Source organism: Idiotropiscis lumnitzeri, chromosome 10, assembly GCF_059441095.1.
Source record: "Idiotropiscis lumnitzeri isolate Australia: NSW breed Sydney's pygmy pipehorse chromosome 10, RoL_Ilum_1.0, whole genome shotgun sequence".
Taxonomy (NCBI): domain Eukaryota; kingdom Metazoa; phylum Chordata; class Actinopteri; order Syngnathiformes; family Syngnathidae; genus Idiotropiscis; species Idiotropiscis lumnitzeri.
The window spans coordinates 12,748,389-12,763,597 of NC_142400.1; the positions used below are offsets into that span (position 1 = coordinate 12,748,389).

At 38.3% G+C, this 15,209-nt stretch overlaps 1 protein-coding gene across 2 annotated transcripts; it reads left to right on the top strand.

Annotated features, from left to right (window-relative positions):
• The first annotated feature begins 1,194 nt into the window (after positions 1-1,194).
• LOC148329414 (transcription factor E2F3-like) lies at positions 1,195-12,175 on the top strand. 2 transcript variants are annotated; one of them, XM_088307591.1, is made up of 8 exons: positions 1,195-1,754; positions 3,444-3,564; positions 4,536-4,666; positions 6,202-6,290; positions 6,385-6,543; positions 7,102-7,216; positions 8,366-8,504; positions 9,339-12,175. In XM_088307591.1, the coding sequence occupies exons 1-8, from the start codon at positions 1,473-1,475 to the stop codon at positions 9,611-9,613; spliced, it is 1,311 nt and encodes a 436-aa protein (XP_088163717.1). In that variant the 5' UTR covers positions 1,195-1,472; the 3' UTR covers positions 9,614-12,175. The 2 variants fall into 2 exon arrangements, with proteins under 2 accessions (XP_088163717.1, XP_088163718.1); XM_088307592.1 differs by lacking the exon at positions 1,195-1,754 and adding an exon at positions 1,770-2,085.
• The last annotated feature ends 3,034 nt before the right edge of the window (positions 12,176-15,209 follow it).

A 15,209-nucleotide genomic window follows, 5' to 3' on the forward strand; every position in this document is an offset into this window, starting at 1 on the left:
TTTTGTAAAAAAACTATTTCTGCCAATACGTAGATATAAAAATTAATATGTTTGTGAATATGATAAGCAATGACTACTCTGACATGTTTTCTCGCTATGGTGTGATAGTAATGATTTTGATTGACGTTGACTGTATGAATAACATTTTTCCCTCTTAAGAGAGATGGTTTTATAGTTTCCATTAAAAACACTTGTTTATTTATTCTTTAAATATGCAGTTAATATAAATATCATGGAGTAGACTATAAATCAGGTCTGGGAATACTGCATTCTTGTGAAAATGGCAGAAAAATCACTGGTATCAAATTATTCCCCTGCATGTGGTGTTGGCCACAAAGTGATAAGGGGTGACCGTGGCCACCTCTGGCCACCATGTAGCTTCGCCCCTGGCTCCTGTATGCTCTAGGACAGTTTAGTCTCTGATAGTTGGATTTGTCGCATCCACTCCACAATCACAGGTACACTTTTTTTCAGAAAGCAACGTCAAATTACAAACCTATCACATTGATGTTTTATGTCCGGTAAACAATTTCAAATGCATGCTTTAATACACAAAAGAGACTTATGTCATATTTTTCCTTTTACCTTTCAACTAATAAATATCCCATTGAGATTAAAAAACCCTTTTTCCAGGTGTCCTCGCCAAGAGGCAGCAACAAACTAACTAATAAACACTAAATAGTTACATACATAGAATTTTAAGGGAAAAAACAAGTGTGTGTTGTAGAATTCGTATGAAAAACTGTGAGTTTGGATTTAAATAAAATTAATTAATTTAATTAAAAGGAAATCAGTTAGCTTCCATGCTTTTTGTAGCATATTCCATGCATAAGGAACAGAGTAACAAAATCTCTTTTACCCAACTTCATACAAGCATAGGATAAAGCATAAAAGGTTGTAGTATCATTGTACTTATCAAAGCATATCGAGTTTAAGAGTTTTAATAATGTCCAACCGCACCAACGTACTGTTTTGTAGAGTTAGTTGCCGGTTCCATCTAGCGCGCCAGTTGGGGATTGCTGCACGCGTGAAAAGTGACGTCGCCTGTTTACAACTGCCAATGAGCACGTGGCGCACATGATTCCGCGACGCTATTGGCCAGAATCGCTAGAAACAGGGCGGAGACTGCCAACTGGTCAGCCAATAGCACTCAGCATGTAGATTTTGTTCGAAATCTTCCCGGGAAATCTGAGTTTCGCGGGAGGGCTCTTGAGCGCGTAAACCGTATCCCTTCATTCATCGGGCCGTTTCCTGAAGCCATTTCTCGACGGGGGAAAACGAGAGTTGCGCTACTTTTTAATCCATTGCATCTGCCTAAATGCACTTACACGAGGACAAATACTTTTCAAAAGTCGATGATTCAGACTTTTATCTTTGCTTCGGTCTGATTATTTTTGTAACTATTGCGGTGGATTAGCAACCGGAGCGGCTTGAAAGTGTCGAGACAAAAAAAGGGGCTACCCGAGACCAAGATGAGAAGAGGGATCTCCTCGGCTCCGGACAAAGTGATTTTAGCGGGCGTTGGGGGCTCCCATTTAGACAATAACATCATTTTGACAGCACTCTCGGATCGTTTAAACCCCACTCAAGCCAACGCTACTTATATCCAAATAATAACGACACCGCCGCCTTGCAACGTTACACAGACCACCAATGTATGTTTATCCGAGCCCTCGATAAACAACATTTACGCAACACGTCAACAAGCTGCAGCAAATGGAGCAGGACATCGACCCGCATTGGGAAGACCGCCGGTAATCTTGCGGGACAGCACGTTTGAATGCATTTTGTGTGGTATTAACAACCTGAAACGCGACACAAGGCTAGCCTGCTACGGTTAGCCGAGCTTGTTGTTCTGCCAGCTAGCTGCTAGCTACTTTAGCCAAGCAGCTAACTAAATCACACGAGCCAAGTTGTTCAATTGGGCTCTCGTTGGGTTTGGGTGAATTTAGATTAGAAAGCGACTCTTTAATTTTTAAATGGTTTGATGTTTACGCGACGCCCACGGGTGTGCGAGCAGCTCGCCGTGCTAACTTCGTGATGCTTTTGAGTTCGCCTCAGCCTCGCAGCCAGATGGAAACATCGGTAAGAGATGAGCAACGTTAGCGGTGGCCTAGTGGCTGCACTCATAGTCTTTAAATTTTGGGGGGGTTGGGGTTCTACTCGGGCGTTTTTGCTCCACGTTTGCACACTTGTACCCTTTTGGTATTTGTTGTTTCTTTTCTACTTAATGCAGTCTCTCTCTTGTCACCACTTTAGCTTCACCTCAGTTTTGTTCCCAGTCGACAGCGTCAGAACGTCGATTAGGATGCAAGTTGGATTGAAGCATGGAAATGAGTTAGCTGTCATGGCTAGTAGCAATGTTAACGAGGCGGGGAGAAATTCTTCGTTTTCGAAGCCGATTTAACAAGTTTGAACAAGTTTATATATACTGACTCCACGGAATAAAGTGCAACACGATGATGCCATTCTTTAGTGAAACTCGAGTTTGTTGCCCTCAGTGCGACTTTGCACGTTTCCTGTACTTTCAGCCTGTCTAAGTACAGGAAAAAGTGTCGTCTTTATTTGGGTGTTGGTTATTGCAACAGTTTGTGTTATACACAGTTAATTTCGCGAGCTAAAATCGCGTGTATGTGAGGCCAGAGCCATGAGCAGACGGGGTGAGGGGAGCTGCTTGCTGGTATAAAATGGCTGACATTTAGACTGTCAACAGGGGACGTGCTACTCACTGACTAGTGTGAATAACATTTGCAAAATGTGATTAAAATGGATGTGTCCTGTGTGAGACGTTTTAAGGTGTGATGCAACTTTGGAATACTGGTGTGATTGCAATTGCCCTCCAAATCACGCACAAGTGCAGTTATTGTAGGAAGAAAAGTTTTGGGGGGCTCCATGGGAAGTCACTAGGCCTTGATGTGGCGACAACCCCAACAGCAATCTTGGGTTTGTGAACCTCAAGAATATTTTTGGGTTATAAATATGTTAGATAAAACAATTTAAAGCAACACCTGAGTAGATAAACACTGTTTTTCCTGTGAGGGAAATTCGATTTGACAGTGAATTTACTGAACTCATGTCACTTTAAGGTGAGATAATGCTACCAGAAAAATATTATAGTAGTCAAATAATTGTACGTTAACATGAAATTGACAATACGTGTTGAAATCATACATGCAAATCATATATTTGTAAGGGGAGTAATTCCAACAAAACATGCTGTTTAAATTATTACACATTAAATTCAATGGAGCAAGTGCAAAGCTCAAGTTGTACTCACCACAACTACCTTAACTGAAATCAGAATCACATCTCCACATTTTGGTACACTAGGCAGCCATTGCCTTGTTTCATATTTTAGAGCATTTTTTTTTTCTTAATTTGAAAATGATTGACAATCAAAAGTTTTTCCTCTGATTGTCTTCCTTTCCATATCCTCGCTGTAGGCCAAAAGGCGGCTCGCTCTCGACGATTCAGACCACCAGTACCAGTCGGAACCGTCAAAGACCCCAAGAGGCAGAGGGAGTGCTACATTAGCCAATGGAGCACATTTAAAAACCCAGAAAAGTAAGACCCATGTACATGCAATACAGAATTATAATTGAACCCTGGTTGCACAAGTTTGACTCATTATTTAAGACTTGATAAATGTGAGACTTAACACAGATCTGCTCTACTGTTTTCTACCAGTAATCATTATGGGAGTCAAACCCTTTTACATTTTTTACTTTTGCATTTTATGTCAGTCTAGTTGGGCGATTACGAGCAAGTCTGTGGTGATGTGGCCGGCCCAAAAAAAGCACACAGACGATGACCATTATATAGAAATACAACGACAAACATTTTATCTTCGCTCTGCTTGTGGGAGGCCTTTGTTTGCAGAACAATTGGTCTTTTTTATGTGTAAGTAGTGTCCAATTGAAGTTTGATTTACTTTTATTGTTTCTCGCTAGGAGAACCTGCAAAAACTGTACCTGCAGTTTTTCATCTGCAGTGGCAGCACGAAGTTATATTTGGATGGTGTTAAAGTGTTGTCTGTTGTAGTAATGGAGTATCTCGGTGTCATTCAGAATGCATCTAACAAAGTCATCAAAGCTCATCTGTATTGTGGCGATATTAATGTTGAACCTTTTTAGTGGGGTATATTATTGTACCTGTCTGTGTTTTCATACATTTATTGTGACAAGGCATCCTTTTTTTTTCATGTGAAAAATTTCATGGCACACCACCAAACAAAACTGTCACATATGAATACTGAATTAATGGAGTAAACTGAAATTGCCCACAAATTTGCTTACTTACTGTGAAATCCCGGCCCGTTTAATTGAACACAAAGCTGATATACGTGCAGGACGCCACGACTTGCATTTTCGTTCTCATAGGTCATGTTTCTTGATGCTATTGAGAATTAGATCACTCTCATCAAATATAAAGATATTTAATCTGTATTGATCATTGCCATGTTGTTTTAAGTTTTTTAGTGTTACCATAATAAGCTGTAAGTTAAACATAATTTTAATTTTTTTTTTTTTAAACAGCGCCCAAGTCTCCACCAGAGAGGACGCGGTATGATACCTCGCTGGGCCTCTTAACAAAGAAGTTTGTGGACCTGCTCGCCCAGTCTGTTGATGGAGTTTTGGATCTAAACCTCGCTGCTGAAACTTTGCAGGTACCCTCCGCCTCAAACAAGGAGTTGCGGATTGATGGTATTGTAGTTTCTACTCCGGCCACAACATTAGGTACTGCATAGGGCTTGGCGGTAAAACGCCAAATATATGTTTTGCAAAATAACTTTTCTTCAATGAAACATATGAAACATGTTCCATAGACTTCCTTAAATTGTCGCCAGTGTGTTGACAAACGATGAGACGTTCTCCATGCTGACCAATTATGTGGGTGGAATAGAGCCGTGCCAAATTAAGTTGACGCACACAGCACAGTAGCAGTCACTCACAACAGGTGCTAATACTTGTGCTGCTGCGGCAGTAGGAGATTGCTAAAAAAAGAAAATGTTTCCTCGGAAGAAACGATGGAAGACACAGCCCAAGGGCCGAAGGATTACGTTGTTGACAAAAGTGGCCGGAAAAGTTAAGTAGTGTTTTTTTTTTTTTTTTCTTTTTCTTGAAGTCTGACAGGAATCAGAGTAGCATGCGCTACAAATTATGTTGAGCGCATGTTACCACAAAGACATGGAAAACTACCTTTTTTTTTTTTTTTAAACCATCTGAAGCTGTGTGACCCGCTAGAGAAGGCGTGGGCAAACTGCGGCCCGGGGGCCACATGCCGCCCGTCAAACGTTTTAATCCGGCCCGCCGAACTTGAAAGAAATTAAATGAATAAACCATGTTAATGTTTAATTTTCTAAATATTGTGTGTGTGTCAAAGAGAGATATTTTGTTGTAATGCTTTTGTTCATTTTCATTTAAAATTAAATGTATTTATTTTCTCCGATGAGGTGAGGTTACCAAAACACTCCATCTGCTCCTGGTCCGGCCCCTCTGTCAAATTTTAGAGCCCATTGTGGCCCGCCAATCAAAAACTTTGCCCACCCCTGCCCCAGAGCATGCTCAATGTATGACTATAGCTTCTCATATAGAAGCCCCTCTAAGAAGAAAGACGCCCGTGGCGCAGCAACAGCAGACCATAGTCTGCATTCTCCAGTGCCATGCTTTTTGGTTAATAATCATAAATAAATAATAATGATAATAACAAAAATAAATAAAAATCAAAGAGATATATAGATATCATGAATGCATTTGCTCAGTGATTCTCAAACTGGTACCACTATATACCTCCAGTAATATGTCGGCTCCCACCAATGAAATGTGAAAGAATTGGTGCTTCGGCACAGTTCAGTTGTATTTAACCTTACCTTCAATTTGCATTCGATCTTGAAAAACTGTTTGCGCATAAACATTGATTTCATCATGTGCACTTTGATTGCATTTTTATTTTTCTATATTTAAATGCAGTTTCGATGTTTATACCGGGTGTAATGTTCCAGATAAAACCTTTTTCTCGTTTGCTGAACACCGACCGCCATGCAGCCGAACCTGACTTGGATTGGAGCAACGTTAAAAAAACTGACAATTTATTCTCTTTAATCTTTGACGCTACACGTTTTCATAATGTTGTCAGTAGGTCCATTTATATCAACCAAACTTACAAATGTTGTTGTTTGTTTTTGTCCTCTCCTGTTTTTAGGTGCAGAAAAGGAGGTTGTATGACATCACCAATGTTCTAGAGGGGATTCACCTTATCAAGAAGAAATCAAAGAACAACATTCAATGGATGTAAGTTGCCATGCTTCTTCTTTCAATGACCCTTGCATATATTCGCCACTGTGTCTGCAGCAGAAACGCGTTTCTAATCATTCGACGCTCACAGGGGCTGTAGTCTATTGGAAGTTGAGGGGTCACTGAACCAGAGACAAAGACTGACAGCGGAAGTTTCTGCGCTGGCGGAAGAAGAGCAGAGACTTGAGCAGCTCATCCAGAGATGCAGCCTGGATGCCAAGCACATGAGCGAGTCACCGAGCAATGAGAAATATCCTTTCTTTTTTATGTTTTCTTTTTTTTGGTCCTGTGAGTCTGTGCTGTGATCTTCTTAAAAGGTGACGGGACTCTGTCATCAACAGTGTTGCACAAACATGAAACATGCGATCCTTGAATGGGCGAGAAAAAAAGTGGATGCCATATTAAGCAGAAAACTGTGTTTATAAAGAAAAAAATTGACTTGATTTCCTCTTAAATAAGAGTTCCAAATAGATGATAGAGCCATTTTTGCGAGATTAGTCGCTGCAATTTTCAGCTGTGTGATGCCTCATGCATTATTCTTAGGTGTGGACTGCGGGTCTACACTTGCACTTCTACTTTGAAGCCCTGTTGCCAGGACATGTACATGCCCCACGTGCGTGCTCACTTAACAATGTGACCTGGCCTTGTTTGGAGAAGGCATCGTCTGTTTTTGCACCTATCCGCATGAATTTTTCCCCGTGGTGGCACAAAACCAATTTAACTTGTATGTCGGTTTCTGCATTTTAGTTGTTGTAAAATCGTATTTCAAAAATCAGAATTCACGCATTTTCTTTGACCAATTGACCACATTTGCATATGTCACATATGAAGACATCAAGCAGCTGGAAAACCTTCATGATCAGACTGTTATTGTTGTCAAAGCGCCTTCAGACACGAAGCTAGAAGTACCAGATCCTGATGAGGTATGTGTTCAGACTCCCAGTGATGCCATTTGTACTTTGGTTCATCTACTCAGTAGCAGCGCTACATTTTGTGGATTTAAGCCTTTTTTTTTTTGTCAGTTATTAAATGTAATTGAGCATTAAAGAGATTGATGGTGATGGATTAAATTAAGTGGCTAAAACCCCAACTACTAAATATCTATTTATTTATATTTATTTTAATGTGTTGCATTCATTGTATTTATTTGAGAGAATTTTATTGGCCCATTCGGGCCAGCGTTGCTGAACTTGGGTGACTCTGAGCCAACATTAATGTAGAATCCTGGTAAGGATTTTCTCAGATAATTACAAGCATGGTGGTTAGGCTTAAATTGTTTGACCTTGAATTTTAAGTATATATTCATAAAAGCAATAGTTTATAAAAAAAAAAAGTTTGCGTGCCGATTGTCTTGCTTTCCATGTGCAAGACATTTAATCTGTAAATGTATTAGATAAATCTTTAAAATGTTTTTAAAATATTTAACGCATAAGTAGAATTTTATTATTGTTGATAGTCTCAAATCTCAAAATAAATTAAAGTGACAACATGCAATCAAAATAGCAGGGCTCCAAACTGCTCCTAAATTTTGAGACGGTACAAGTCAAATGTTCATCTAATTGCATGTGTGACCAGTAAATTTGCATATTGATGTTTTATTATTGTTGAATTATTTTATGTTGTTGACCAACTTCTACACTGCAATCCAACCCCTTTATCATTAATACATGAAAATAACAGGAAATGTGAATCACCAATTCAGTTTGCACTGTGTGCCAATAAAATTTGTATTTACACCCTTAAAATTTCAGATTATGGGACCATTGTGCTCCGAATAAACGTCATTTGCACTCACGCACCTTAGGGAGCATTGCGAAGTTGGTTTTAAATTTGGTTTCAAATGAAATTAAGTCCTGAATATGACTTGCTTTAAAACTGTCAGAACACTGAATTAAAGTAAAAACTATTTTGGTGAGAGCGAGTTACATGTTGGACGCAATAGTGCCAAACAGTTTTGCAATGTTGTTCATTGTTAGTGTTCTTTCTTTCAATCAGCCGCTTTACTGACTAAAAATCCACCTCAGCTCTTTATTTTTTTCTTCATTTTTCTAATGCAATCTTTCTTTCCTCAGAGTTTATCCATCCACTTGACGAGCACGAGAGGTCCCATAGAGGTTCTGTTGTGTCCAGATGAGAATGACCATGGTAGTCCGGTGAAAAATGGCGGCATGGACATCAATGGGAACTCGCCTTTCCTCAAAGTACTTCAAGGTCTGCTTAACTTCCACACTCCCCCCCCCCAAAAAAAAAACCTGCATGTCGCCAGAGGAGAGACTTGTGCATGATTAGTCATCACTTTGGAATATGCTGGCTTCCGAGCAGTGCCTTTGTGACAGAGATTTTTTGTGCGCAACCAAGATTGTGTTTTTGTTTTCAATATTTATTTAAGGGTTGGTAAGTCGCTTTTTTATTTGGTAAAACATTCAGGACTTGTTTTACTAACGTTTTGAATCTGCAAAAATGGGCAGAAAAATGATAATACATGCAAGCGGATGTGAAAGCAGATTTGGACATAACCAGGATTGCAACCGCCAAACAGGCAATATAGTTGTGCAATTAATTTTGCACATTTCTACACAAACAAGCAAAATACTGGGATTAATTTAGCAAATGGTTTCTCAAATCCGAATTAATTTTCAGAGGTTTTGCATCTGAAAGTCAGGTGTGAACTGGCACAGATTGGCGATTTTGTAGTGAGGAGAAGGTGTTGGCAACTGTGAGAACAGATCTTTTTGATTGTGTGAACAGTTTTGAAATGCCAGAACCAAAAGTTATTGATACATTGTCTATTGAGCAATAACATTTTAAGCAATGCATTTCTTTGTGTGTGTTTTTTTTATTACAACATGGCTTAGATAATGCTCATGTAAGAGAAGGTTCGCGAAGACACAATTAATAATCGGAACAATAGTGCAATGACAACTTATGAACAATATGTGAACAGCCTTCTGGAACTTGACTTGCTTTGTCAGTCGAGTAGCGTGTGTCTTTAGCTTCAGTCAAACTGATTTCCGAAAGACTGATCAACACTCTTATGTGCTGCAGATCCCACCGTCCCGACCACGTCCCCCGGCACCTCCACCACCGTGTCCGTCACGGCTCTCTCGCCCATCTCGTCCCCGTACACCAGTCTTCTCCAGCAAACGGAAGACCAGATGCCCTCATCTCTGGGGCCCTTCTTGAACCTGGGGCCTACTCTTCTGGAGCAGGATGACTACCTTTTAGGATTGGGAGACGACCAGGGAATCAGCGACCTGTTCGACACCTGTGACTTTGATAGGATGCCGTCGCTCGGCCTGGATGACCTCCTGTGCAGCTAGCGCTCGCAGTGGGCTGAAGACGCGGTGAGCTTGGAGAGGCCTGCAGTTAGTATAAGCCCATCCTAAATACAAGGAAGTTAAAAAAAAAAAGGGCTGTTTTTCCCTCCAGTCCCCAGGCAGGCTTAATGCCATGTTTACTGGTGGTGTCCCAAAAAAGAGATTCAGGTGAAGATGTCCCATCTCAGGTTCTGGGAGGACTCCTGTGAAGTTTAAGGGAAGATACTAGGTACTTAAAACGCTTTAAAAGAAATAAAAGCCTTTGTAAATGATTGAGTCAGCGTAGTCAGACCAGCATGAACAGAAGACACCACTTGGTTTGTGAAGGGAAGCTGGGAAGAGTTTTATGCTACAATAGTAATGCACATGTTAAGACCACTTTAAAGGGGAAGTTGAAAACGATCTTTACCATAATATATTTTATGCGCCTCCGCACTAGTCTTAACGTGGCGTTCTAACATTGCATTTGTGGAATAGGAAGTAAGGAGCAATATTCAGCCATTTTTTTTTAATCTAGCTCCAGAGCAGCCGTATTGCCTTTTGCAGCCACTTCGGCGACTGAAAACGACATCACAGTGGCTCAGGTAACGACCGCCACGGCTCAGCTGTTCTCCGGTTGGTTATGTGATTTGGTGATTTGCTGCTTAATTCATATTCCACAAACACAATATTAATCAGAATACACTGTTTAGGCTTGTGGGGCCTCATAGAACATGACATGTTGTAAAAAACATTTGTGGACTGGACTTTCCTTTTAAGACTTTGTCAATTTGAATCTTTAACAGGACTTTAAACTTTTGGAGGTCAAAGCGGTTCCTCGTACCAAAGTCATTTCTAAGCCTTAAATGTCAGATTTTATTTTATGTCAGCCTTTACATCCATCACACTTTTATTCTGCTCGAAAAATGTGGCCCTTGACGAAACTTGAATTTATCTTAACGGATGACTTAAGAAAAATACATACACAGCGCCCTTTCGCTTTGTGTCCGTGTCAGAGTATCGCTCTGACCGGGACACAAAGTCACCACTGACCACCTCCACGTTACATGACCCACTTGGTGTTTTCTGCAAAGCTGCATAAGACACGTTGAGGTGAGTAGTATTTTTTTGCTTGTGATTACTTTTACTGGATTTTAAAACCGTTAGAATTGAACTAGTCACATGTTGGTCATAAAAATGAAAAAAAAAATTAAAAAAAATGAAAAAACAACCACGTTGAACTAAACTATTTCTCACCCGTAATTTGGAGATGTAAAATTCCATCCCACTATTAAACGCCACTGCTCTTGCTGCCAGTGGCTTTGATGACATCTAATGATAAAACACAATTGTCTTGTCTGAATCTAAAGCTCGGGAAACCTGCGGCTGCGGGTCGTATTGCTGCTGTTAGTATTCACTTTTCCCCCCGACCTGCTAGTGTGTTTGTGCAATTGTGTGTTTGCGTCAAAAGAGAGCGCTTGCTCAAGAGTAAGCCTGCCATGTGTAAATGGATGGATAAACGGTTTTCTACAAATGGTCTGTGCACAAGGTACCATGGGCTACCTCTCACTAAATGTTTGACAATACAGTAGTAATCCGACATAAGAGTAAAATGTCACTTTAGCTTACGGTAGTTTGTCATTGAGGTTACCTTGGTATTAGCAGTGAAGATTTCGTATACCCGTCTCACTTGTGTCCTATCTTGATGTAGTACTTTGATGGGTAAGGACACATTTATTGCAGGAGTCATTAGTTATTTTGTCCTCTGTTTGTGCATGTGTGTGCGTGTGTGCGTTTCTTTTCCTTTTAATTATGGTCATTTATTCACCCCAATTTATGTATGCATTGACTCACTCTCCCTCACTGTGAGCTCTTGAAAATGGCCATTAGAAGACATGACTGTCTCCACGGGACTGGGATCAGTGACTTCTGTCCACTGCTCAAGTGTCTACCTTTGCTTCTGTGACACTGTGTGTCAGTTTTTAACTTTTTTTTTTTTTTTTTTTTTTTTTACTTTTCTTTTATTTTCTCTTTTTTTTTGTTGTTGTTGGATTCATCAGTTACCTGTCATGCTCCCTCCCGCCCGCCCCTTAGCTTTTCAGATTTAGGAAAAACTGGTGTCTCTAATATCGATAGTGCTTATGACCTTTTCCACATTTAGTTCTCAAATCTTTGTGGGAAAGTATATTGGAGTATTATGGCCAAACTGAAAATTGATATTTAAAAAAAATAAAAATGCTTTGAGTATAAATTCACAAAATTCCTAAAATAAAATAAGGTTTACAAGAAATAAAGTTGTACTGTTTTGTATTTCAAGGGGAAACATCTTTTGTAAAAAATAATGTTATGTATTGTTTGTAAACAAGCTGTATTATGTAACCGTGGAAACGCTTGTCTGCTTCCAAGAAACAACAAACTGAAATGTCCTCTTGTTGGGTTTATTCAATTAAGTCCCAAGTGTTTTTAACAAATATTTCATGAGATAAGAATGACCTGATTATTGTATGGCAGAGTGAGACAGTGGCCGTCGCGTCTCTTAAAATGTCATCTACTTGTTAAAATTACAAGTTTTATACTTGTAACAAACATTTTTTTGTCATGTCTCTATTCTTGTATATGTATGACTTGTTAAATTCACTCTCGTATAATTACAACTTCAAACTTATTCAGTTTATTATACGTTTCTTTTCAGAATGGCCTAAATACTCCTTTGTATACAAGCCAACTTCTGAATCTGGTCACAATGTTTTATCTGCTTTTGCGGGGTTGAGACCTGGTTTTCGGAAAGATTGTGCCTTTCCATTTGTTTCTAAAGGAATGTTGATATTTTTGTAATGCGCGGTCTATAGCGTTGCTTTAGGGCTGTCACTATCAAATTTTTAGAATCGATTTATTCCATCGGTTTATCGGATAATCTGATCAAATTTGATTTTCCATTGAAGTGTGTTACAGAACAGTTTTTCGCCCATGTGTATACAACAATTATTGATTATTTGGTATTTCTTCATAATAAAAAAAAACTATGAAATAATTAAGCAACATCACAGTAGAGGGATAATATACTTAATCTTTTTAAAAATGATTAATTTACTGGTTTGGTCGTTGTTTTCCAAAGTAAATGCAAATGTGTAAGAACACAATAGATAATCAGTCTGATTTCTTGAAGTACTATAAAAATCAGTGAAATACCATCTCTAAACGATTACTCCTTTATTAAAATAGTTGCTTAATTTGATCGTAGGTCATTAAAGCCAAATCAACCCAAATATCAGAAAAATTTAACCAAGCATATTTTGATTTTAATGAAACTTGGTGAACTTGTTGATTGTGGTGGCACAGCACTAACTCTCAAATTTTCCATCAATTGGAGCACAGATTACGGCCGCCCAATTTTAATTTGTTCTGCAAAAAAAGAAGTTGTAGATCATGTGACTGACATAATTTTTTTTTCATGAAATGTAATCTTAAATTCTCTAAAGCAAGGTTCAAAGATGTATTTTTTTTGTTCAGCTGCATTAAGGAGTCAATGTATACACACCTAAAATATTAATTTCAAGTTGCATATTCATTGAAAGTAAAATATTCATAATATTCATTGCAAATCTGGGGCTATGGATATTTTGACTAATTATTGCTGCTAAAAAAAAATCTCTAAAATTTAATGTGTCAAAGAATTTTTACAAGATTACATTTCATGAAACATTTCATTGTTTCATTAAAATCAAAATCCATTTTGTTTAACCCACTAGGCGATTTGGCATGACCCTAATAGATTAGTTGTCAATTTCGAACACTCTACGTTGCTTACACAAAGTGTGATAAGTTTCATGATGACTGTTGCAAATGCCTATTGTTCTTAAAAAATATTCCAAATAACAGCAAAAATGTATACTGCACTCTTCTACTATTTCAGGTTTATGCAAAATTCACATCTTCAAATGGATAGTTCACAGTAAAATAAAACAAAATACAAATTTAAATACTGCCTGAATCTACTACTTGGGGAAAAAAACAAGTGATATACAGTATTTTGCTTTTTCCAATTTGGGTGAACGGTTCTTGGTCTGATGTCTAATGTTAGTGTTTTGCTTTTGATGTGTGTTTATCAGTTATTCCTTTAACATCTGTTAAACGAGGAATTGTGGTCGTATGTGTTTGGGGGGGAGGGTGAAATGGGATTTTTCTTTTGTACTGTCAGACTTTGTAATTGAACATTTGAATAAAGGAAATAACTGAGCAACAATTATTCCATGATGGTGGTCCATTTATGAAAAAAAAAAAAAAAGAAAGTGGATCTTTAACAATGATCTAATTTCATGAGTCTTTAATAGATTAGCCAATTGCCACAAATATTAAAATGCATAAGGGGAACATTTCCAACACTTAAATTCTTATTGCATTTGCATGCAGCACAACCGCTAAATGCTGCTTCACCAGGTTTGCTTTAAACTGGGCTCCACCAAATGACCTGAGTCTTCAGATTTCAAAGCCTTACTCAGTTTATATTCAGTTAGCATTTATTTAATGTATTCAGTAACTAAACCATTCAGTGATTTATAGACTAGTGGCAGTATTTTAAAATGTATTCTACACCTGACTGGGGGCCAGTGTATAGCCTTTAGGAACAATATGTTCTGTTCTCTTTGTTCTGGTCAGCACCCGAGCTGCAGCAGTCTGAATAAGCTACAACAGTTTAATGCTCTTCCACTGAGTCAAAATCAGAGGATGGTTACAATTATTATGTTTACTGGAGATAAAAGCATGGATTTGCTTCTCCTGGTCTGCATGGTGCATGTAACTCTTCACTGGATATGTTTTTTAGCTGGTAAAAATGTGTTTTAGTGATTGATTAGATATGACCAATGAAAGTCAGATGCAAATGAATCAGCAGACTTAGTCTTTGATCGTTAAAAACAAGTGTGTCCAAGTGTTTGGTAACAGCAATTCTAATTTAGCTTTTGGCAAATCACCTCGGTTTTGTTTTAATTTAGAATAAAAACATTTTGGTTCATCCAAGTTATGAATTTGTTTTAGACAGTGGCACAACGCAATAATTGAAGTGGGGTTATTTGGGAACATTAAGAAATATAGCGGTGTATCACCTGCAAAGTCATGATAATCAACATTTGGGTTCTAATGAATTTGACCCAAAGGTGAACAAAAGGTGCCCAAGGACTAACCCTTGAGGGACCCCACTTGTAATGGCCATTTGCCAAAATTTCCAATGGTCATAAAATAACTCCTTTCCTCCAAGTAGGAAATGAACCATATTAGCACTGTTCCATTTACTACAATCCAAGTTTCAAACATTTTTTATAGTATATATAATCAACTGTACCCGTTTCTACACGTCAGCAATTAATTATGACATACACTATGATGATAATTAACTGTATATTTTTTAGAACTAAGTAACCCTCTCAACTAATGCAATTTTGTAGGTGTGCCTTATTGAGATTAAGAATTTTTAGTTGCTGAATAAATAAATTAAATAAATAATACCATTACTACTGCTACTCCTACTTATAAGCGCTAACGTTTATTATTAGAACTATTATTAACTGATCGAGAATGACCATACGTTTTTTTTACTTAACCATTCTAACATTTAACAACCATG